This window comes from Cotesia typhae, unplaced genomic scaffold, assembly GCF_013202065.1.
Source record: "Cotesia typhae breed Kobodo isofemale line unplaced genomic scaffold, CoteBio_Ctyphae scaffold_13, whole genome shotgun sequence".
In the NCBI taxonomy this organism is placed as follows: domain Eukaryota; kingdom Metazoa; phylum Arthropoda; class Insecta; order Hymenoptera; family Braconidae; genus Cotesia; species Cotesia typhae.
Window position 1 is genome coordinate 16,335,127 of NW_027423774.1, and position 25,878 is coordinate 16,361,004.

Below are 25,878 nucleotides of genomic sequence, written 5' to 3' on the forward strand. Positions count from 1 at the left end.
ATTTAGCTCAATCGGTCCAGCCGTTCTCAAGTGATGCGTGGACATACATGCGGCATTTTATTTTTATTTATATAGATTTCAAATATCCACTAGAATAATTTTAAAAAATTTGAGTTTTTTCTTTGAAGAGTTTACAGTATGTAAACAATTTTTTAACGTTTTCTAAATGCATTAAGCTCTTAAAATAAATTAAAATAAAAAAAATTACCCATTTAGTTTATAAAAAAAAATCATAATAAAAAAAATAACAAAATTTGCAATAAAGATATAAGCAGTGTTTTATTCTCAATAAAAAATTTTCGGATGTAGCCATATCTGACTTGATATGGCCTGATATGATAAAATATGTCCTGATCTGGTTATATAAGGCTATACATAAAAATAAAACAATTATTGATTTAGTCGGAAATATTCAACACTACCTTGGATCAAAAAATGATATATCGTAACAAATGACCATATCGAATCAGATATGTGTTTATTAAGTCATATCGGATCGGGTGTGGTTATATATGACTTAATACGGTAAAATTTTCGTATCATTCTATGTATGGATCTATCAGGCCACATCAAAAAAATTTTCCATCGGTCGATTCAACAGACGATTTTAATAATTGAATGAGTTTATAAGACATGAAATTTTGAAATTATTAAATTTTTCTTTATTTACCCCAACACGAATACTTGTTTGTTATTCTAAACTTCAATGCGTACAGTAAATTAGCAATCTGAGAACATTTTTCGGATTTGTAGCATGCTTAAGTGTGGGATAAAATAATCAATGGGAGAGCGTAAATTATCTAGAGCGTTATTTTAAACCAAGCTCAATACAAAGTAACACGGGCGAAAGAGCTTATTGTGCAATCATGTTCGAAAATAGAGTCTTAAACCGTGAACAATCCTGTGATTATATCAGAGCACAAAGAGGGATAGGAGCTCTGAGCCGTAGACGTAACAGTAGCAGTAGAAGTAACAGTAGTTGAAAACGCAATATGTATCATATATGTATGTGTATTTATTATCGATGTATGTACAGCGGTAAATTTTTGCTTTAATACGAAGCCCTGGAGGCTTTGAGTTTATTCGCACACTCAGCCCCCCTTTGTTCGCACCACGAACCTCTAATAAATTGGGTTTTTCTGCATACTAATCGATTTTCTTCATTATGACTAATGAATTCCATTAAAATTGCTTTATTTTATTATTCTCGGAAATAGAGCTATGAATTAATTGAATTTTATTCATTTTATATAACTTTTTTTTTCTCTATTCACTTTTCATAAAACTTTATTTTTTTATTTAAATTCTCGTTAGCATTCAAAGAACACATCTTAAATAATTTTGTAAAATTAGTGCTGAACTAATACTTCGTACTCTTTGTAAGGAATTTCCTCACCGTTATAGGGAATGTAAAGACTTCCATGACTAGGATGAATCTATCAAATTAAAAATAAAAAAAAATAACGTTTTCTTTATCAGTTAATGAATTATTTATGCTTCAAATATTTACCTTCCCTACGCAAGGAGTTCCATTATGATAAGCGCGACCGATAAATAATACTTCTCCATTACTAGTTCTGCCACCCTCGACAGCTCCAGGTGGTACTTGACCATGTCTTGATGGTATCCAATGAAACTCCGCTGGCATTAAGATCTAAAAATATATTTGTAAATTGTGATTAATCACAATAATGAACGGTAATGGGAGAAACTACGATAATTAACAGTGTTTGCTTTACAAGGTAAATGAGCGGCTTTAAATTAAGATATTTAAGAATTTAATAAAGCCTAACTGTTCATAAATTTATTTACAATTGATAAAATTTTTGAAAAACATTCGAATAATTTTAAAGTGACGTATGATTTTTTTTTAAATAATTTAAAATATTTATTTATTTACGAACCAAAGGGTTTAAGAGCATATTTAAATAATTTAATAGCTTGGTTGTGAAAAATAAGCTTTGAGAATGTTAAATTATCGGTTTGAATACAATTTGCACCATCGTTTTTTTTAATGCTAATTTAATTTTTAATTATTAACAATTATTAACTACAATTGTTATTGTTAACTGCGTGATCCAATGAGTTAATCTTGAAAAAATAACATTTAATTTGTTTCTCAAATTTTTCAACAACTTTATGAACACTAACACATAATATTTAAAAAATTTTAAGTGTGTTCTGACTTATTAATTTGTAAATTTATCAGTTGTAATTGATACCTTCTACCTTGTTCATCACATCATTGCATCCTATTAAAAATAATTATTTTTATTTTATCAATACATTCAAAATAATTAATTAATCATTCTTTATTAATTAATAATTACTGAGTAATAATGTATTTGGATGAAATCATTAAAAATTTTATTTTTCCCGCCTATTTCAATTTAGTGTAAAATTTTTTTTTCTTTTCTATTTTGATCTTCAAAAAATTTATTTATTTAATTTTAATGCCAAGGCGTTGAGCCGAATGGCAAATTTTATAAACATAGATAATGTTCAAATAAGTAGAATAAATTTTGAAGTATTAATAAAATATATAAAAAACGAATTGCATTTAAAAAAAGAATATAAATCATGTTATTATATTATTTTCCAGCATACTAATTTCTAACTATTCATTACTTAATAAAAAATCAAATAACTTAATTTTGAAAGTCTCTAAACTAAAAACGTTTACAATCTCAGGAGGTCAGTTCTTCCAAAACCTAATTTCAGGATCTTCTTCTGTGAATAACTTACGTAGAAATTTCGGTTTATCCGTCATTATTATGAACTCGTTATTAAAATTGAAAAATTTTTTTTGACGACAGTTGGAAATTTGTTCTATTTAATTTAAGTGCATTAGAAGAAAAAAAAATTTACTATAGTTAGGTTTCCCAAAAAATTCAGCATTTCCGTAAGTAACTCCCCCCCCCCCCCAACAACCTTAATTCATTTATTAAATTTTTTGAAATTGACGATAGTCTTCACAATGTCAAATATAAATTGATTTTTTCTAAATAAAAGGTACTCGATGTTTCATTTAATCAAAATTTTTACTTATCAGCTATACTATCAACTGTGTTACCTACATTATTCCTCGATACACTGAACGTAATGAAATGACGTAATCACTCTACTAATATAGACTCTTCACTTTCGATAAATATTATTAGTCAGAATAGCTTATCTTAAATCATCTCCTCTTTTTGATTATTATATTAATTAAAATATTTATTAAAGATCAATAAAAGGTTATGCTAAGAAAATTACATAGCTCTATCGAGAATGATCTATTGATTTAGACAAATTATTATGTATCTTAAATGTTAGTCAGATGTTACTCATGATTTATGATTAATATTGAGTTATTTCGTCTATCAAGTCGGTAATTTCCGAGAGAAAGGACGATCACTGACTTTCAGATTGTTCATAATTTGCTCAGCCATTTATAGGAATTTTCAATCAACTATTTCATGGTACATACAATATTATTGACATAATATTTATTGACTTACTCGATACTGTGACAATTGGAATTACTTTAACGAGTTCACGACTGCTTCAAGTCTTGGGTGGTGTATGTTAAAAGTAAATACCCTTTGACTTAACCTTGTAGCCAATCCTTATATAAAATTGAGATGAAATGTATGTGGCATCAAACTATTCGTAACGTGATTGGTCGAATATATCATGAGCATGAAAATATATGCAAACGCTATAGTAAGGCGCGCGCAAATTTGAATTCTAGTGTTGTAAAAAAAAGTGTGAAAGAAGCAAATAATTATAGTCATCCTTTTTTTTTGTTTTGAAATATATTCTGTAGAAGTTAATCATTGTTTTGTTATAACTAATTAAGTGTACTTTCAATTGGGATATGATTTTTTTTGTATAGAATATATTCAGAATTAAAAATTGTAGTTATACTTACAATATTGGAAAAAAAAAAAAAAAAAACTTCATTTTTGTAAAAAGTATTTTTTTGAATTTAAGTAATACAATTTACTTACATCCGATATTTGATATCGCGTTCCAGATGCCATAAGGGCGTATACCGGTAAAAGGTCCCAGTGAAAATCCATAAGGGGGTATAACAAAAATTCTATTTTTCTTAAGTTCAAAAAAATTTTTAGTTGGAAAAAAAAAAGGTTTTTATCATTTCTACACTTTTCATATAAAAATACGTCGGTTCCCAAAAAAATTTTTTTATTGTACGCCCTTTTAGGCATCCGAGGTCGGTTCTGAGAGCCATAAGGGCGTATAAAAAAAATTTTTTTTTGGGAACCGACGTATTTTTGTATGAAACGTGCAGAAATGCTAAAAAATTTTTTTCTCAAAACTAAAAATTTTCTTAGGACTTAAAAAAAAATAGAATTTTTATACGCCCTTATGGCATCTGTAACGCGATATATTTTCTATACTTTTAAAGTAAAAAAAAAAATTATATTTACTAAAAAGTTCATGATAATCATTAAATATTAACGATTGTAATATTTTTAATAAATAAATAAATAAGTCATTAAAAATGAAACAAAAAAAAATACATACTTCAAAGTCATGTTTCATGTGTTCACCCCCGCCATGAGCAACATATGCAACACCATGTTCAGGTTTAGCTTTAGCCGGTAACAAATCGCCATGATGATGCGCCCGGCCAACAACAAGATGAGCACCATCCAGATCACGGCCAATGGTAATCATTCCGGGAGTCCAATACCTTGCTCCAGAGTATCTCACCCACTTGTATCCTGTGGTGGAGAAACAGAACAAGAGTAAGACCAAGAGAGAGAAATAGAGAGAGAGAGAGAGAGAGAGAGAGTGAATAAGAGAATAGGGAAACCACCATTGATTCACTCTGGTATTGTGGTATACTTCAGGGATTCACAGACGTGGGCACGATTGTGGAAGCAATTGTGGTGTATGATACCGTGCAACAGATTTGCTCGCTGATTACACCCCCCGGTGGTAGTGGTGGCAATGGTGGGTTTTGCGCTTGATAGAATTCAGTTTACTACTCTCTATGTCTATCAAGTGCATTGCGTCATCCAATATCCACCGAAATTTCTATTTCACTAGTCATTTACTTGTCATTGTATTTTCAGAGAATCCACTACTGTCCCAGGTACACATGTAAATACCTATCGTTATCTCTATTCGTTTAATTATACGTCTAATTATCAGTTATGTTAATAGATAGATATACATATAGATATATGATACGAATTCAATTAAATATGAGAGATCAGGAAGAAGGAAGTCCCCAGGGAAAAAATTTATTCGAACCTACAATGGATAATTTTTTTTTTTTAACATTTTTGTCATGTAAATATTTAGATAATAATATGGGATTTTAAAGTAAAATTTGGTGTCATCGAAATTCTAGACAGTTATGTAGTAACAGCAAGTTTCTCAAAAGTTGTACAATACAGTTCAATCTGCTAAAAGTTACGTGTGTAACGGCCCAAGAAGCAGAATTGATGATGTCGTTAACAGTTACTAAATGGTTATTAATCCCTATGTCATATGTTTTAAGTATTTAACGTTTACTAAAAACTGTTACTTCAATGATTTTTCGTGCAATTTTCTATTAAATTTTATTAGTTTGCTAAACCTGCTTAAATCAAACTAGCATTAATTTATAAAATAAGTAAATAAAAGAATAATTCAGTTATGTATAATTTTATATCTAGGGAACTATTTTTAGACTAAAATTTTATCGAATTAGCAAGAGCTCGTTCATTATACATTAACTCATTGTTCAAGCAAAAAAATCAATTTGTTGCTAATTAGTTGTTCTTATTTAGATTTCCAGATATCATTAAGTATATTTATCCAAAATGGATTTTTCCACGGCTACCTTAAGGACGCTTAAAATTTTTTAGATTGTACTACCTTTGGTCGGAAAAACATAAATATGTAAAAATGAGCAAATTAGCACATCAAGTCATATCAGGACATACACGTCCTGTTATAGAATTCATCCCGATTTTTTACAATGAATTTTTAATCCCGTAAAATTAAATTTTTTAAAATGTAAAGTTATGTAAAATTTGATAAAGCTTAACTAAATTTTATGGTTTTTATTTAACAATGTTAGATGAATTTTTTTCCTAATTCATTTCTATACTTAAAGGCTAATTTTTATTTTTATTTCTAATTAATTTAAAACAAATCCTCTAAATTCAAATCCATGAAAGTCTTGAAGTTAGTCATGGGTCGAAGCTCGCAAAAAACGGGCCACGATGTTTATTGGTTGAAATTAAAGTGCGCATGTAACGTGCTATTTAAATTTCTAGTATATGCTGATAATGTAAGCTCACACATCTTTGGGTGATTGATTTTTTTATATAAATAAACGATTGCCTTAATTTAAAAATTATTTCTTCATGTATCTACTCTCAGTTTTGGTTATCACAATTGGGTCCTACTACGAGCCAAGTTAGAAAAACCCATCGATGTTATACTTACATTACGTCGGGGAAATCCTCTTCGGTCTCACACAGATCTCATTTGGGAAAATTTAGCAATTTTATTTTTATTTTTCGTTGGGTTATCCCTCTTAGGTCCCACACAGGACCCTATTGGGAAAAAATTTAATAAAAATTTTTAATTTTACGTTGGCATTTTCCATTAAAGTTCCACAAAGGGCTTCATTGAGAAAAACTGAATAAAACTACTCATTTTTGCGTTGGGATTTCCCATTTAGATCCTATACAGGGCCCTGTCGGAAAAAACAATAAAAATTTTCATTTCTACGTTGGAATTTTCTAATTAGGTGTGTCTCTTCGGGATCCAATCAGGTTTAGATGTATGCGCTGGGTAATCCTAAAGTAATTTCTAATAGAGTATCAGAACATTTTTTCTCGGGACTATATTTGGAATCAGGCATGATCCTCTTAAAATTATTTTAAGTCTTAGTTAATTAAAAGTGAAATATTGATTACGTAATTTGAAATCTAGAGTAGTATAAGTTTAATAAGTAATAACAATTTCAATTAAAGTTAATGAAGTTTATGAAAGTTCAATATTCTATCTTATTTAAAAAAGCATACTTTAAAATGTTATTAATCGGGTTTTTAGTGAGTTAAGTTGATGAGAAGAAAAAAAAATAATAATTTATACGAGCTAAATTTAGTCTTCGCAAAGTCACGTTTTTACGTGTCTCACTTACGTGATAAAAACTTCATATAGTTTGCAGTGTTTTAGTAAGAATATCCTTTATAACGTGTCCAACTAAAGGTTAAATCCAGTATATAATTTTAACAGAATAAATTTACGTTTTTCTCATCTGGAAAATTGGATTAAAATTACGATTAATTTTACGAGATTATTCATCGAAAATAAGACACAAACACGATTACTCAATAACGAACTCAGTAATTAATTCGTAAGCTTGTGGTCATATAATTGGATATAAACTGATGATAACAATCCATGAGATAAACTTTTCGAAGAACTAAATAATCAATAAAGACTTCAATTTAAAAATTACTCATCAACTGTAAAAGGTTACTTCGTTAATTGTGTTTTAATTTACTTCCCCAGTAGAACAATTCCATTTTATATTTTTCTACTTTTTCCAGCGCGGCTATAAAAAAGTCAGTCAATGACATAAATCAATTATCGGTTGAACGTTGAAAAAGCTCAGAAGTAATTAAAATGTTTATTTTTTTTCAATTATGTAGAATCAGAATCAAAATGAAGGTATCGAACTGATTTTAATCACTTTACTTTATCATATGTATAAATGAGAAAAACTTTTTGATTTTTCAAAAAAAGCTTTAAAATTTTTCTTTTGTCTTAAAATAATTCTAATGAAGGAAATTCAAGCTTTTATCTACAAATTACAACTCTGAGATGAATAAAATATTCTTCAGAGAGTTTTGCTCTTACGAAGCCTTTTATTGTTTCCAAATAAAATACGAATATGTGCTTCTCTCAATAGTTTCTTTTCTTTGGAATATGACATATGGTAACGTTGGTTTAAAATAATATCAACTTGTTCAAAGTATGCCTCTGAAATCTAGAAACTGTCGAATTTCAACTACATTCTTCATTTAAAAAAAGAAAAGTCTTACATGCTTTTCAGAATTGGTTGAATCAAAAATTTTGTTTCTTCAATAGAGATCCTATTTTTAACTTTCTGCTGAGAAAATTGAAAATTTTTTTAGGTAGATTTTATAGAAATCAATCTCTTGCATTGGTCCTCATGTCGGAATTTACTCTAAATTTTGTCGTAATATCTCTTATCTATTTCAAATAAGATTCTAAAATTATCCAAATAAATCGTAATTATTATAGGTTACGATTGAAGAAGTTGATTCTATCAACTGAAGATAACACCCCGAAAAAAAAATTAGGAAAGCGGTTGACCCTAAAAGCCATCCCTGCAACTTCCCGCTTATATTCCATGCTTAAGCTTTCAAAATTTTACTTCTTACGTTTTTGAGCTCTTCGAGCTCTAAAATATAATTTTTGAGTCATTTTGAGCTCTCTAAGCTCAAAAATCTAATAGAAGCTTGATAAAACACTATATTTTGAATTTTTAAACCGCAATAACTTTTAAATACATGAACCGATTTTCACGCGGTTGGCGGCATTCGATGTAGTTTTTTAAGCTTCATGAAGAATTTGCAAGTTCAAATTAATTGAACTAGAAATTTCGAAGTAATTCCGAAAAAACACTTTTTTTCGGTTTTCTTTCGACAACAATAACTCACTAACGAATCAACCGGTTTTGATCGGGCTAGCAGCGATCAACGTGGTTTTTTTATGTTAAGAGCTGATAAGTTATTGAAAATGATCAATTGAGCCGTTTCAAAGTTATTCCAAAAAAACCTCATTTGAAAAAAATTTTCTTTGTAGTTTTTTTGAGATTTCTCCAAATCTACCGATCCGAATCGATTCAAACTGTATTCAAAATCTAAGTTTGGTTAAGCCCTTTCGAATGGCCCCAACCGCGATGGAATCGGTCAAGCCGTTCAAACGTTATAAAAGAGTCACATACATTCATACACACACACACACATACGGACATTATTGTAAAAACATTCAGGGAAGCTTCCTAGAACCTCAAAACGTCGAGATCTGATGAAAACTCGATTTTTGAAAAACGGGGTAAAACCAATAACTTCCTAAGTAGTTAAACAGGGGGTGCTACTCAATCGGTAAAACAGATTATGGGTTCGCGTCAATGCTAAGGTGGGATCTGCCGTATTGGCAATGGATATGGCGGATCTGTTTTACCAGTACCTTAAGGGAGTTGGTCGCTCTGTTTTACCGACATATTGGGGATATGGTGGCGCTGGTGGTTAATTCTTCCGCAATTTTTTAAATTTTGCTATCCGCCATTTTCCCGCCATTTTTTTAAATCTTTCTATCCGCCATTTTGAATTTTACTATCAGCCATCTCGTGGCTGCTATCCGCCATTTTGAATCCGCCATTTGGTGGCTGCTATCCGCCATTTTGAGTCTGCTATCTGAAATCTGACATTTTGAATCTGACTTCAGCCATTTTATGTTATGAATCCGCCATTTTGAATCTGATTTCCACCATTTTTGTTAAAAAATGCACCTGTGATCTCAGCATCAATAATAGTTGCTTAGATCACAGGTGCATTTCATTGTTTATATTCTGAAAAGATTAATATATTCAAATTGTACGTCTGAGGAGTACATGCGAGAAGATACGCCATCTGTCGAGGTTTCTGTCTACTTCTAAACAGGTCTGAACCTGTTCAAGGTCACGGTAACGGCGTAGTTCTCTTTGCTTTATTCCTAACTGCGTAGTAGATGACTCATTCTGTTCTAGAATTTTCTAACTGCGTAGTAGATGACGTCATCATACAGGTCTGAGCCTGTTCAAGGTTGCGTAACTGCGCAGTTTTCTTTGTTCTATTTCTAACTGCGTAGTAGATGACTCATTCTGTTCTAGAATTTTCTTACTGCGCAGTAGATGACGTCATCAAACCGGTTTTTAGGTAGAGGAGTGGGGGTAACTGCACAGTATTGTCTGTCTATATAAGAGGCTTGCCGAGAGTGTACTTCACAAAAACGAAGTACACGTCTCCAGTAAAGTACGAGCTCGTGGTGACTACAAGTTGAAGTACGAGTTCTTGGTGATATACATCTTCTACCTATCAATATTACTAATTGTAAGTATTCATTTACTGTCTAATCAAAATATGAATTAAATGAAGAATCACTTAATGAACCATTACAATTAATAATATATAATATATAACCAATACAATTAATTAAAAAATTTTTACAGCAATCAATCATGGATCTTACCAAGATAAATGAGGTTAATTGTCTTACTGGGATTCTTCCTGTTAAGAAAATGAACGAGTTGGAGTTTAATCGAGAATATAAGATTAACGGTATCAAAGCTATTACAACTGAGTATGGAACTAGGATTGTTGCTAATATAAACGATGAATTCAACATTTATCTACCATCAAGAACTATTCAACATCTAAAAGATGATAACTTCATGAAGAGTTTGAATGAATTAATAGATTCAAACTATCTGTTTATGCGTTATCATGGTGGAAAATATAATAAATTTGAATTTATTAATTCTAGTCTTGATGTAAAAATGACCAGTGGAATTATTTAATCAATAAAATATTGGATTTCAATATAAATAATTCATTGTTTTTATTTATAATTCCTCACATTTTTAATTTAAGATTAATATTTATAATTCAAATTCAATAAGTTATATTAATTAAGTTATATTCATTAAGTTATACTTAATCATAATTTTTTAAGTTACTTATCATAATGATAGTTTGAATTTTGCGCTTCTTGTACTAGAGCCATCTACTATCAGTTTATTCTTAGAGCGTGAAAGCTGTCAATTCAAAAATATTAAAAAAATTTTCTAGTTATATATACATATATAGAATAATACATGACTTTTAATTTAAATAAAAGATAAATAATTATTATTAGTTTATAATATTTTGTTATTAATATTATTAATATTTATTTAAATTAAAAGTTATGTATTATTTGATAAACTAATATGGGTTTGATGTGCTCTCTATCGTCAAATCCAAAAATCTTCTAGCGATATATTTTGAAAATCAATACTCACTTTTTATTTTCATATTACTTTATAAAATAGCATACAACTTTTAATTTAAACAAAGTTAATAATATTAATAACAAAATATTAGAAAATAATTATTATTTATCTTTATTTCAAAAATTATTATTATTATTATTTGATAAACTAATATGGGGTTGATGTGCTCTCTATCGTCAAATCCAAAAATCTTCTAGCGATATATTTTGAAAATCAATACTCAGTTTTTATTTTTAAATGGTTATATAAAATAATGCATGACTTTTAATTTAAACAAATATTAATTATAAAATTTTAAAAAATCAAAAACCATTACGCCATCTGTTGATAAGTATTAATATCAGTAGTAGTGTTGGAAAATTATTTGAATTTAATAACTAACAATAATTAATTCTATTCTTAATTAAATGTGTTAGGATGAAATAATAATAACAATTATAATTCATTTATTTTAGATTTATTGAGTGCTTACAAACCAATCTTTTAAATTTTTTACATTTTCCAAGGCACATAAATCAGATAAACGATCATGATAATTACAAAAATGATTGTTACAAATTTTCATACTTTTTAGAGAGGGACATTTGAAATTATCGAGATCGATTACAATTTTATTATTACAATCAATTAAATTTTGAACCCATAACTTTTTCTCGATACCTTTGACATAAATAATTTTTTTATGACAAGTTAAATAATTGAGAACTTCTTTGAGCTTGTAATATGAAGTTGTTCCAGCATTCCAACCGATTCCATGATAATTTCGGATCAGCCAGGTATTCAGACGTTGATAGTTGACTGGTAACACCTTCCAGCGATATGGCGGTTGAAATAGTGTGCATGATAACTCTTCAATATTATCAATATCATGTTGAATTGTTATTGAGGCCAACTCCTTAACAATGAAGCGATTATCAGCTCCTCTGAATCCTTGAATGTCTAGAATGATCTCCATTTTTACTGCTCTTGACAACGAAGAGTGACTGAATGATGACTCTTACAATCAATTCAACCTTTTTATAACCCGATCTCTGGATTTTACCCCCACCACTCGATAATCTTATTGGTTAATTATTTTTCTTGATTAATTAATAATAATTTGATTGGTTATTCAAACTATACGGTAGAGTTTTGAACTGCGTAGTAGATGACATCATCAGACAGGTTTGAGTCTGTTCAAGGTTATGTAGTTCTCTTTGTTCTATTTCTGCTGCGTAGAAGATGACGTCATCGGATAGGTTTGAACCTGTTCAAGGTCGCGTAACTGCGCAGTTTTCTTTGTTTTACTTCTAACTGCGCAGTAGATGATGTCATCAAACCGTTTTTGAGGTAGAAGAGTGAGGGGTAACTGCGCAGTATCCTCTGGCTATAAAAGCAGCTCGCTGAGAGCGTACTTCACAACAGTGAAGTACAAGTTTACAGTGTGAAGTACGAGTTTACAGTGAAATATTGTGAAGTACCATAGTAAAATACTGTAGTGACTCTGCTACCCTGGAAGCTGCTACCTGCTGCTGAAATCTGCTGTTGGAATCTGCTATCTGGTCCTGGAATCTGCTGCTGGAATCTGCTATCATCACCAGGATGTACGGGTGCCGTCTACCATTCAGGCGAATGCATGAATTGGAAACTGGGCATAATTATGAGATCACAAACATCAGAATAGTTAGAACACAATTTGGATTCAACGTTGATATATGCTTGGACAACACTTGTTCAACGTTTCTCCCTGCTGCATGCAACCAGAAGTTTTGAATAAGCCGCATCTACTTGCAAAGATGAAGAATATTATCAATAATGGTGAAAAGATTTATTTGTATTACATCGGTACATCATACAATAAATTTAAATTCATTTACACACCATCTATACCAAATGTGCAATTAATAAAAAAGTTTAAATCTATGTAATGTTACTAATATATTTCGTATTTATTATAGTAAGGTTTATAATTAAAAACCCAAAATTATAAATAAGTTTTTCTTTATTTACTATTTTTAATTACATCATGTTTATTTACTATTTTTAATTACATTAAGTTTATTGATTAGTACAGGATCAATAATTTTATTTATTTGTTGTATTCGTCGGTGAAATCATTCTCCGTCTCTTGCTGCTTGTTCCCATGATCCTTTCCTCGCTTGTCTGGATGCAAAGTCCCATACATACATGTAATGTATGGTGGGTTTGGGATCAAACTGCACCATTAAGTAAGTTTTCTCACAGTGCTGCTGATGGGATTGTACTCAATTATTCGATCGTGAATTATCAAGCAGTAAGCAGCAGTTTGATTTGGAAACTGTACTGATGATTCAAATTCCAAGCGTATATCCACAGGTCCAGACTTGATTGACTCGTTCTGCTTGGAACAGTCAATTATATACAGAGGTGCTTTATTCAGAAAAATTTTTTTAGCCAATAGCGGTTCAGCTTCTTTTCCATAGTAAGCACTTTGAAAATTTGTGTACATATCATACATCAAGGCATACTGATTATGCACAATGTTGAGGTTCAAATTTCCATATGGATAACTCTGAGAGTTCAAGAACAGCTTAATGTCTCTTATGCTGCAGTGATCAAACTCGCTTGCGTTTTGATTCGATTGATTCTTTCTTGCTGTTTGGAATCCAAGGATAACAAAACGAGGTTTCTCAAGCTGATTTGTTGTTTTGATTACCCAAATATGCTTGTTGGTAGCTGGTAGCAGTGGATACTCATACAATTCCCAAGTCCGGAAACTGATTGGGATAGCTGAATCGGAGGTTATGTAATTCAACACCTCGATTTTTTGCTTGTCAGATATTGTTATATACGGTACAATCCACTCAATTTTTTGAATCGTAATTGAAACATTTTCATTCTCAACGGTAATAACATAAGCATTTTGATCAGTATTTGATCTGATCAGTATCAATTCATGCTTGGTATTCACGATAATTCGTTGATAATCTTCAGCAAATCCAAGAATGAAACTCAGCGGTACTGAGACATCAAAGTAACCGCTATTATCAGTCAGCTTGTTGTCATCTTCATTAACAATCCAACCAGCATTTTCCAGAATATTTTGTTGTCCCGGACTCAGAGAAGCGTATCCTTTTATAACACTGGTGATACCAACATTCTTACATCTATCGATTTCTACGTCATTGAGCTCATAACGTATCTCTTCAAACATATGACAAACAGCCATGTTGACCATCTTCGTAGTAGCACTTACAGCAGTACCATCAGCTTTCCTCATTCTTCCATAAAAATGTAATGTGCTCTTGCTTGGGAGCAAGCACAGATCTTGATGTTGAACAGCAATCCTGATTTCATCACTGTTGTTGAATGTTGATGATGCATATGGCAAGTGTGAATGAGCTTCACAGTGTGCAATAGATTCATCGAAAATAATTGATTTTTTTATATCTAAGATTTCCGCCATGGTATCACACAAGCTAGACAACAAAAAATTATTTTTATCTTGTGAATTTTCCACGTAATTTTAGTCCTAGACTTTTTAGGAACTCTGCGTTTTGACGTGTCAACACTTTCAGAGCTCGATGATGACTGATGATCTTTGGGCATCCTGCAATTCTTTTATACCCGTTACCAGTCTTTGTCTCATATATAATACCCATTACAGGCTTTTTATATGCAGTCTTATCGTGATAGTCTCGCCACGGAAATTTGCTATTCCCCCGTCCTGATCAACAATACGGAGCCTCAAGTTGTGTATTGCTCGTACGGCGACTGGTAGGTAAATGATGTTTGTTGGCACTTCCACTATCTTATATCCTGCTGGAACCCTCGGGAAAAATTCATGGATTGTGTGATTCTTCTCACCATTGATGTACGATCCAGTAGTTATATTGCACTCGACTCTCAAAGCATTGATTTTCAATATTTTGACTGGTAAATCAGATTTATGTGCTGTGTTAGGTTCAAGCACGCGGTTGGTAAATTCAAGTAATGATCCAATGGAATCTTCAGGTTCAAAATTTATATATTGATCACATTTTATTTCACTTCTCAACTCATTGTTGTTTACTTTTAAAGTGAAACTTAGTTCAGGTAATGTCTTGTTTATATAAGTTTCAATATCTTTAATTTCATAACTCCCTGTTGGTATAGTTATTTCTTGAAATCTCTTGATTGTACTTCTTTTGGATCTTTTTGATGACATATAAAATTTATTAGCACCAACATCAATATTTGGTATTGAATTAAATGTTAGGAGCTTAACAAGCCCAAGAACATAATTTTTTGTTGGTGATAGCTCAATCGGTGGAAAATAATTTGCCTCCAGTATGGAGGAGTTTCCGGATAGTGTCAAGGTGAATGACTCTGCCATGACTGACGCTTGTTGTCTCGACTCACTTCAATTTATAGTTGTCCAGCCAGGAATTTTAAGCACAAATGTCCACATATGATTGTATCAAAGTCTTGATATCTTTTATGATTGTACTTTACGCTACCTACATCGACATATTTCATCAAGTCTTGTGGAGGTTGTAGATTACCAAAACTGTCAAAGTAAATTACTTGATTATGATTCTTCTTGTATGCAACCCAGTGAGTTCCAGGCCCAAGTTTATCATCTAAATTTATTATTGCTGATTCGCTTGTCTTTGGTCCAGATTTTGGTAAATCATTTCTCATGAAAACTCCACGAAAATTTGGAATTTTAAGCAGCTTGACATATTTTAATAAGTCGATGTTAGTCAGTGCTCGATGTGGTAGCTCTACTGGTTTTTTGACTTCTTGCAGCCAGGTCCTTCTGGGTATGGTTTCAGATAAAGTCCCATACCACTGCGGTAAGGTTTGAGGTATAATCCTCTACCTACAGCTATTTCCTCCATCTTCAAGTTGTGACGTTTCTTTTCAGCTAATTGATTTTTGGCTGCGCTGGCATCGTTCACAGCTTTTGCAACACCTGCAGCTCCACCTGTTAGAGCACCAACCGCTGATAACCCTGCAAACAGGGGAATCAAGAATGGAAGTACTCCACCAATCTTTGATGGAACTGGTAGAATACGAGGCAATCGAACGTTTTTCTTCCCACCAACTTTCTTGACAGCTTTGCGGGCACCTCCAAGAGCTGTTTTAACTGGATCTCCACCAGGCTGCATGGACTTTTTAGCTTCATCAACAATCTGTCTCAGAGCAACATCCTTCTTCTTGGAAGTCTTTCTTTTGACTGTCTTACGCTTCATTGTTTTTCTTTTAATTGTCTTACGCTTGGTAACAGGTTTTTCTTTTTTAAGACCCATACCGAAACGTCTTTTCAACTTCATGATGTTATTCACACTCCAAGCAGCAGCTTTTTCACCAATAGCAGCGTCTCTTGCTTGAAATCGTTGCCACGCTTTCTCAGCTAGGATTTTATCAGCCTCGTGACGGGTTTCTAAATTTTCACGATTTTTCGAGTAAGCTATATCGTGTTCCTTACACGCAGCATCCAGAGGATTTATACCTGGATCACCTCGAGCTAACCTCTTAGCTAACTTTGTACCTGGACCGCAGTACTGGTACCCAGGGATATGGAGTTCAAGTGGGAGCTTGTTGATTATGTTGTTGAACAAACCTTTACCACGTCTGCTCTCAGACATGTCACATCGAAGACTGACTCGCTTATCTATATAAGCCGGTATATATACCTCTTGAGCTCAGAATACAATCAGCAGTCATGGACAACAAACCAAGAGCTCAGTTGCCAGTTATCAATTTTGATCAAATTGTTCAAGGAACCGGTGTGAAACTCAAACGACACGGTGCTTTACTTCCCAACAGTATCCGTGCAGTGTTTTGCGGACCATCAAACTGTGGAAAGACCAACGCTCTACTGTCTCTTATTGTACATCCAAACGGTTTGAGGTTTGAGAATATATATCTTTACTCAAAGTCTCTTAACCAACCAAAGTATCAGTTCCTGGAGACGCTGCTTAAACAGATTGATGGTATTGGATTCTTCACATTCAGTGAACATGAAGCTGTAATCAAGCCTGAAGATGCTAAACCTAACTCCCTGATGATATTTGATGATGTGGCTTGTGAAAAACAGGATCACATCAAGGCTTTCTTCTGCATGGGTCGACACAAGGATATAGACAGCTTCTATCTCTGTCAAACTTATACACGAATACCTAAGCATCTGATTAGAGATAACGCAAACTTTCTCGTGCTATTCCGTCAAGATGAAATGAATTTGAAGCATATTTATAATGATCATGTCAATACAGACATGTCATACAACTCATTCAGAGATTTATGCTCGGCATGTTGGAATAAATATGGGTTTGTGGTAATAGATAAAGACAGTGAATTGAACAGTGGTAGGTATCGCAAAGGATTCGACTGCTTCATTAGTATAAATTGAGGTACTTTAGAGTGTGATAGTCATACATGCTGTGGACGTTAACCTGTCAACATGAAGCCTGAAGAAATATCAAAGCAGAAAGATATTCTGCATCAGATATCTCAAGCCAGTGATGCCATCCGACGGAAGCACAAGATGTTGAAGTTGGGTAAAGATACAGCTGAGAAAGCTATGGAAGAAATGTTCAAGCCTATTGTGACACCACTCCAGAGTATAGTTAAATCTTCAAAGTTGAAAGGGGAAAATATTAAAAAAGAAGAAAAACCACAGGTTGAAAAACAAGAGGTTGAAAAATCTTTATATGATGATCCAGAAGTATGCAACAGTTTAATAACAGATGATGAAAGTTCATTTGATAATACAGCACTTGCTATTACTCAGCCACCACCATCAACAAGTACTCCAGCTCGTAGAAATCCTCTTCTTACTAATTATCTACAACGTTTAAGTAAAAAACATAAAGATAATGATATGAGATATGGTGTACGCAGAAAACGTGGTGAAATGCATATGGGTGATTCACCTATTTCATTTGCAAATGATACAATAACTGTCAAAGAAAAAAATTATCCAATAACTCCTGGGTTGTTGGAATTATTGTTTAGAAAATCACCAGAGGATGCACTCATTACCCCAGATGATAAGAAAAAGTACTTGGACATAATTCAACATCCCAACGCTCATAGGAAAAATTATGATCCAAATCGTACCATTTATGAAGATACAACAATCAAGTTTAATAAATACATTGCTGATTTTATCACCAAGTTCGGTAAAGGGTTACCAAAATATATGATTGCAAGAAAACAGAGATTACCAATGGACTATGTTTACTGGGATGATCCAAATGAACTAGTTGATCGTTTGCGACTACTTATGGCATCTCAAGCTGCTGGAAATCCAAGTCACATGAATGAAATCATGTCAATTATTGAAGAGCTTAGGGAGGCTGGAGTTATATATTAAAAGCTTCTGGAAAATTAAATCATTCACACGCTGACAGTCAAAGTGTTCACAACCATGAGCATCGATATATTTGGACGTCCACTGGACAATAACTTAGGTCAACGAGGACCAGCTGGTAGAGGTTTCAATGTAACTTCTGATGGAAACTATAACATTGAGAATAAAAGGTTGTGCAATCTCGGTAATCCTTCAAATGAACATGATGCGGCGACAGTGCAGTTTGTACTGAGACAGATGTCTGAACTGAATAAAAGTATAGACAGTGAACAGAAAGAGATTATTTCACATTTACACTCTGAAATAGTAATACTGAAAGCTGCTGTGGGAAATTTGCAGACGACTATTGAGGAAGTTAAAGCAGTACTTTCCTCTCACCAAAATAATATCAAATATCTCACTGAGAAACTCAATTAACGACAAAAAGACAGTGATAGCTGAAGAGCTTCACAAACCAGCTCGCAGGAACTATAAACGTCGTCATGTTGACATCCGAGGTCTCGATGAGACTTGGCAAGCTGACTTGGTTGAGATGATTCCATATGCGACAGTCAATAAAGGATACAAGTATCTGCTTACAATTATAGACATATTTTCTAAATATGCCTGGGCAGTTCCAATTAAATCAAAAAGTGGTGTAGATGTCACTAGTGCTATGAAGTCTGTACTCCAGCAAGGTCGTATACCTAAGAATCTCCATGTTGATCAGGGTAAAGAGTTTTACAACAAAGAATTTAAAGATCTGATGAAGCAGCACAAGATAAATCTTTACTCAACATTCAGCAATCTCAAAGCATCCATATGTGAACGTTTCAATAGAACACTCAAGAATAAAATGTGGCGAGAGTTTACAGCTCATGACAGCTAAAAGTGGACCGATATACTTGATGACTTGGTGAATACTTACAACAACACCAAACACAGTACCATCAAAATGAAACCTGTCGATGTTACCGCTGCTCAGAAGAAACAACTGTTGAAAAATATATATCAACCACTGAAAACCAAATCGAAGCAGAAGTTCAAAGTTGGAAACAAAGTCCGAATCAGCAAGTACAAGCATGTTTTTGACAAAGGATACACACCAAACTGGACAACAGAAATCTTCACGATCAAGTCGGTGCAGAATACGAATCCAACAACGTACAAGCTCGTGGACTATCAGGATCAACCAATTGAAGGCGGATTTTACAACGAAGAACTCAGCAAAGTCAACTATCCAGATGTATATCTTGTTGAAAAAGTAATTAGAAAACGTGGAAATAAATATTATGTTAAATGGTTAGGTTTTGATACTAAACATAATAGTTGGATCAATAAATCAGATATGTAAAACACAAATTATATTTACATTGTTTTTATTTACAAAACCTTAATACATAAATCCTTAAAAATATATTTACATTGTTTTTTAATATTACTAATTTTTTGTCTCTTATTATTATTTTCATCTTCTACAAGTTTTCGTTTCTTAAAATCTAAGGATCCTTTATAACCCCAAGGCACAGTATCCGTGCTTGCCTCAATGAGTTGACGTTTATCATCAGTCCAACTGAGAGCAAGTTTTTCCAGTTTAATTGTATGTACTTGATGTTTTTTACTTTTGATCATGTACTGCTCTTTCTTCAGCAGCACATTTTCAAAAAGATATCTTTTGAAGTCATCAAACGTGATGGTCTTCAAGGTTGATCCTCCGATACCCTTTGCCCGTTTCTTGATTCTATCCTTTTCCTTCTCAGGATCATGGATTTCGAAGGCGTACAATTTGGCTCTGAGACCCACGAACTCGGACATGATTTTTCCATTGTTCTCATCCTTCATGAGCCCCAGAACCTTTTTATTGACAAGAGGTATGTTGAAGATATTGTTAGGTGGGTAATCGGAGGTATCAAACCTTGAAATATCACGTTTGATGTCTTTATAGATGTTAGGTACATCAAATTGGTAAATTAGACTGTCTGTATCGGTGTACAATAATTTTGAGGTTTTTACATAATTATAGTGAAAGTCGTAGATATAAATTTTAGATAGATCTAATATACTAAACCCTACGTAGATTGGCTTGTTGAAGCAAACTCTAGCTTTTTTAAGTTCAACTATAACCATATCCTCATCAAAAATAGTAAGACTGTGGAAGTTGGGTCTACATACTAAATCGGATACATTGTATCGTCCTTGCCACTTCGTTCTCAAATATACATCTTTGTATTTGCGAACATTTTCCATTGTCTTTCCAAAAACTGCGTTATTCATTAATTTATAAAAGTTTTTTTCAAACTCATTTTTTGCGAGCTTTCTACATTCAGTATTTTTATCAATATATGATTTGAGCCAGTCTGATTGCTCAAACTTCAAGACTCGATGTATTTTCTTAAGAACTAAACCTAAATCTAAGCATTGTTTCAAATTCTGATAATGAATAACATAATTGTTTTTATCATACAGAGTTGTAGTGAGTTTTTGTTGCTTGCTACCAGGTGGTACAAAATGTTCTGGACATAAAGGTAGATCTTTGTGTAGATCATGTAATTTCTCAGGATAGCGTAAATGTACTTCAAGGATGTAGCCTACACTTTCATCATCATTGAAAAACTGATCTACATTGTCTACATTTTCAACCCATTCAAAATTACCCTTGGGCAAAGACATACTCATTGCTGATCCATACAAATTATTTACATCATAATACATAAGGTATGTTTCAGGGTTGTTTGAATCAAAATCTTTACCCATGTACCGGTTGTTAGCTTCAGCGTGTCTATTAGCACACATCGATACCCCACCACGAACACCCTTTTCAATGAAAAGAAGCATCTCAGGATCAGTTAAGGGGGGATAGCCACTGTAAAATTTCGGAAAAAAAATTTTTTTTTTTTTTTCATTAAACTGAAGTTTATATATTCAAAATTATGTATTTCAAATTTTATAGAAAAATTCCGAATAGTTTTCGAGTTATAGTCATTTTTATAAGAGCGCGTCGATTGACCGTTTTACGCGCGGCGCTTCGACGAAAACGTCGCCTGCTCGCTCCGTCTTTGATTCGTACGGGTTGGCGATTGTTTTCCCTCACGATTGTCAACCGTTACAATTATTTGACTTTTAACGTATATTTTTTCTTATTGTTGAGATACTGTACCTCATAGTTTAGTTGTTTTGTATGAATACACACTCGTTCTTTAATTTATTGAGTTTCTTAGTGTACTCGTTATTGTTTACTTACTTATTTTTTTAAATCTTCTGATCTTTTTTTTTTTTGTTTATTTAACAAAAAAATTTGTTAAATAATGGATCGTAAACAAAGTAAAGTTATTAAAAACGAAAGAAAACTGCCAAACGACAGGAAAAATTTAATCGACCGCTCAACAGATATGAAACTGAAAAAATACTGGCTCTCAACGACGTGATAGTGCTTCCAAGAGGAAATTATCACAAAAATCTGATTGTACAATTGATTCGAGTATTAGCTACAAAATTATAAATTTTTTTCGATATTTAATTTACTAAGTGGCTGTGTATCGTGTAAAAAGTGTGGTGGTGATGTAAACTTTACTGAGACAAGTATTCGAGGATTAGGTTTTAAACTAGTTGTGAATTGCAAAAATGTGATCCAGTTTTGATAAATTCATGTCCACTCATCAAGAATGCGTATGAAATTAATCGCCGTTTCATCTTTGCAATGCGGATAATTGGTATTGGGTTATCTGGAGCTGAAAGATTTTGTGCTTTCATGGATTTACCACGACCAATGTTCCATAGCTTTTACGATCGTCTGGTCACACAAATCAGAAATGCAGCTAGAAACTGTTGTGATTTAGTGTTGAAAAAAGCTGCTAAAGAAGAAATCCAAGAAACCTGCAAGCATTTAAAATCCAATGACATTCCTGGAATTTCTGTCTCCGGTGACGGTAGTTGGAAGAAAAGAGGGTTTAAATCTTCATTTGGTATATCTTCTCTAATTGGTTACTTCACTGGCAAAATCGTAGATGTAAGTATGAAATCCAGTTATTGTAAGATGTGTGCGCTAATGAGCTCAAAAAAGGAACAGCTGAATACGATCAATTTATGCAAGACCATGCTCTAGACTGTCCAATAAACCATGAAAATTCTTCTGGACAAATGGAGGTAGATGGAATAAAAGAGATGTTTATGCGATCAAAGTTATTACATAACGTTAAGTATGTAAACTATATAGGTGATGGTGACACTAAAACGTATAAAAATATTTGTGATGCTAAACCGTATGGGGACATGGTGAAGATAAAAAAAAGGAATGTATTAATCACGTGCAAAAACGAATGGGCAGTCGACTAAGGGCTTTGAAGAAGCAACGAACTAACAAGAAGACAAAAACAGGAAAAGAAGAAAATACACAGAAAAGTTTAGGTGGGAAAGGTCGATTAACGGACAAAGCAATTAATGAATTTACAAAGTATTATGGTTTAGCAATCAGACGTCATTCTAATGATGTTGATGAGATGTATAATGCTATTTGGCAAACATTTTATCACAAGTTTTCATCACCCGAAGATCCGCAGCATTTTCTTTGTCCTGAAGGTGCAAATTCGTGGTGTCAATTTCAAAAAGCTGTGGCAACAAATACTTTGGACTCATTAGTTGAAAAACCACCACTTCCTGCAGATATTGCGGAAGCTTTAATACCGATTTATGAAGATCTATCGAATCCAGAGTTATTGGAACGATGTGTCGGTGGGTTTACACAAAATAATAATGAAAGCTTCAATGCATTAGTGTGGCAGCTCGCCCCAAAAACAAATTCTTCTTATTCCCTTATTGTTGAAATAGCTTTATATATTTCAACAATTACATTCAATGATGGGGCTCTAGCAACTCTGAAGATATTAGAGAATCTCGATGTTAAAGTAGGACCAACACTCTACTCATACTGCGCTGAGCGCGACGCTACTCGGGTTAAAGCTGCTGAAAGCCGCATGGAAACGGCCAGTAAAAAAATAAAAAAGTCAAGGTCAATACTAAAGATAAGGAGGAAGAACCCTCATATGGCCCAGGACTTGATAGTTTGATGTGAGTATGAATATTTTGTGAAAGACTAGATTTTAAAGTTGCAAGAATCTTCTTAAAACTTTACTCGCGTTTTTCTCAAAACGACTTTTTCAAACTTTCCGGTACTGTAACTTTCGTAAATATGAACCGATTCTCAATTTTTTTGTTTCCCCGTATTCGTCTACTTAGTGGCTATCGTCGCACGTAGGGGATTTTGAAAATTTTAATTTTTAAGATTTTTAAGGCTGTTTGAGTCCAAAAAATGAGGAAAAAGACGAAAAAATTTTCAATATGGCGCCATTTTTTCTCAAATCAAAATTTTCAAAATCCCCTACGTGCGACGATAGCGACATTCCTATAGATTAAAATGCCGTTTGGTTTTTTTGTTTCAGATAATCCGTTTTTGAGTTACAGTACCGGCAATGGAGGGGGAAATTTTTTTGGTGCTCTACAAAAATGTTTATAACTTTGTGATAACAAAATATTTTTGAATAAAAATTTAGGAGAATTATCCTCAACATATACTTTATAAAACAAAAAAAACCCGATCCCCAAATTCCTTTATTATCCTAGTAAAAAAAATTCCCGAAAATTGCCTATTTTTTCCAGCGTCACAGTGGCTATCCCCCTTAAGTGTATACCGTGAATAAAATGATAATATTTATCGATCGCAGATACAGATATCTTTACTCATGATTTCATAAATCAAGAATACTTAGTTTTGAAGCAAGATGGTTAAACTTCTTCTAAATGGATCCTTTTCTTTAACTATATATTATTTTTTTCTCAGTGTGTTGGAAACAACGATTAATATTTTTATTTGCGAGTTAAATCTTGAATTAACGTAGAAATTCTCAAAAGAGCTAATGCTAGTTTTGTTAAAAGAGATTGTAATTGGAACTGTTTAATAGTTTAACGAGAGTTTCCAAGTATAGTTTAAGTTGTTTTCAAAATAAGAACGGTGGAATCGTGCTGCATATGCTGCTCTCACGTACACTTTGAGACTCAGCCGCTTGAATCTATGTATACATAGATAAGTATGAATAAAAAATGTATATGGATATATAAATGAGAGTGCAATGTACTTGAATAAAAGGCGCATGTGGCTGCAAGCGCAACAAAATTGCTATCGTATATATATTTCTGGCAACAGAATATGACGTCGTTCATCGTTTTTCGATATCCGTTACTCGTTTTCATCGATAAGCCTCTTATCTCACTCTTAACGCATTTCTCTTCTGTCTGTAAGTCGGATTCAACTTCAACGATTATTATTATTCCTATGTTTATTTAAAAACTAAGCCTTTTTTGTGTTGGCCCGATAATTTGTGCTATTTTATCCATAAATTTTGTTTTCTATTTATTGCACTATTGTTTGTTCCGATTTTTCTTTCATCGTATTTGAACAAATAATCTAAATATAAAAATATTTTTATTTCTCTCACGTGCTACAAGCTTAATCAATTTATCAAGTGCTTAGATAATGAAAAATATTTTTACAATTCTATATATCTCAATGACATTGGCCACTCTGATAATCTACAAGTATTTATAGTTAAGAAATACAATGAAATAAATAGAAATAAAAAAAAAAAAAAAAAAGGATGATAATTATAATTGGGATTCGTTGCTTTAATAGTTTTTAAGAAAAAAACTTGACAATACTCGTTAGTAGTTAGAATCTCTTTCTTACTGTCCATTATAATTGATATCAACTTTGTCAATCCTTTCAAACTTTATTATTATTTATTTTTCATTTTCCAATTTTAATATAATCTTTCTATTTTATCGAGATAAATAAGATCTATTTTACAAGGTCTATTGTTCTCTTATCAATTGATTTGGATATTTGCTCTTGCGGATTGTGAAATGATCGTTATCAAATGATTAATTGGATACTAATGGGTTAGAAGTTTTGTGAATTTGAATTTATATAAGACTAGTAATTCAGATAATTAAATACGCAATATTTTACTATTATTTATGAAAAATTATTTATTAATTTAAACTCACCTGGCATATTACTGCAGAATGTATGTATAGAAAGGTAACTTTAGTTGACGCTAATCGTTCAAAGACTGTCAGCTCGAGTAACTCTAAATATATTTGTATGAAATGGGACGCCCACGGTGACGTGATAGATAGTGATATTAAAATATAAACAAAAATACATTCGTCAAGCTATGATAGGTGTTCATTCATTTTATCTCAATACCAGACCGAGAAATAAGATTTTTTTATATACACATTTGTCGATCGAGGCGCTGCTATAGTCCTTATCAAACTGAGTTATTCTACAAATCTGGTGAATGATTTATATCGTTTATACAAATAAAATGTATATTGTATTCTTCTGAATAGTTTCAAAATTTTTAAAGGTAGTTCCTTCGTGGTATGATGTGATCAGAGAGCATTTAATATTGTCAGAAAGTTGATACTATTGTCAAATCATTGT

At 32.4% G+C, this 25,878-nt stretch overlaps 1 protein-coding gene across 1 annotated transcript; it reads right to left on the reverse strand.

Annotated features, from left to right (window-relative positions):
* Window positions 1–400: 400 nt before the first annotated feature.
* LOC141534959 (natterin-3-like) lies at window positions 401–25,581 on the reverse strand. The gene is made up of 4 exons (XM_074254622.1): window positions 25,437–25,581; window positions 4,534–4,733; window positions 1,511–1,654; window positions 401–1,436 (listed from the first exon to the last, which is right to left on the reverse strand). The coding sequence occupies exons 1-4, from the start codon at window positions 25,441–25,443 to the stop codon at window positions 1,350–1,352; spliced, it is 438 nt and encodes a 145-aa protein (XP_074110723.1). The 5' UTR covers window positions 25,444–25,581; the 3' UTR covers window positions 401–1,349.
* Between the last annotated feature and the right edge of the window lie 297 nt (window positions 25,582–25,878).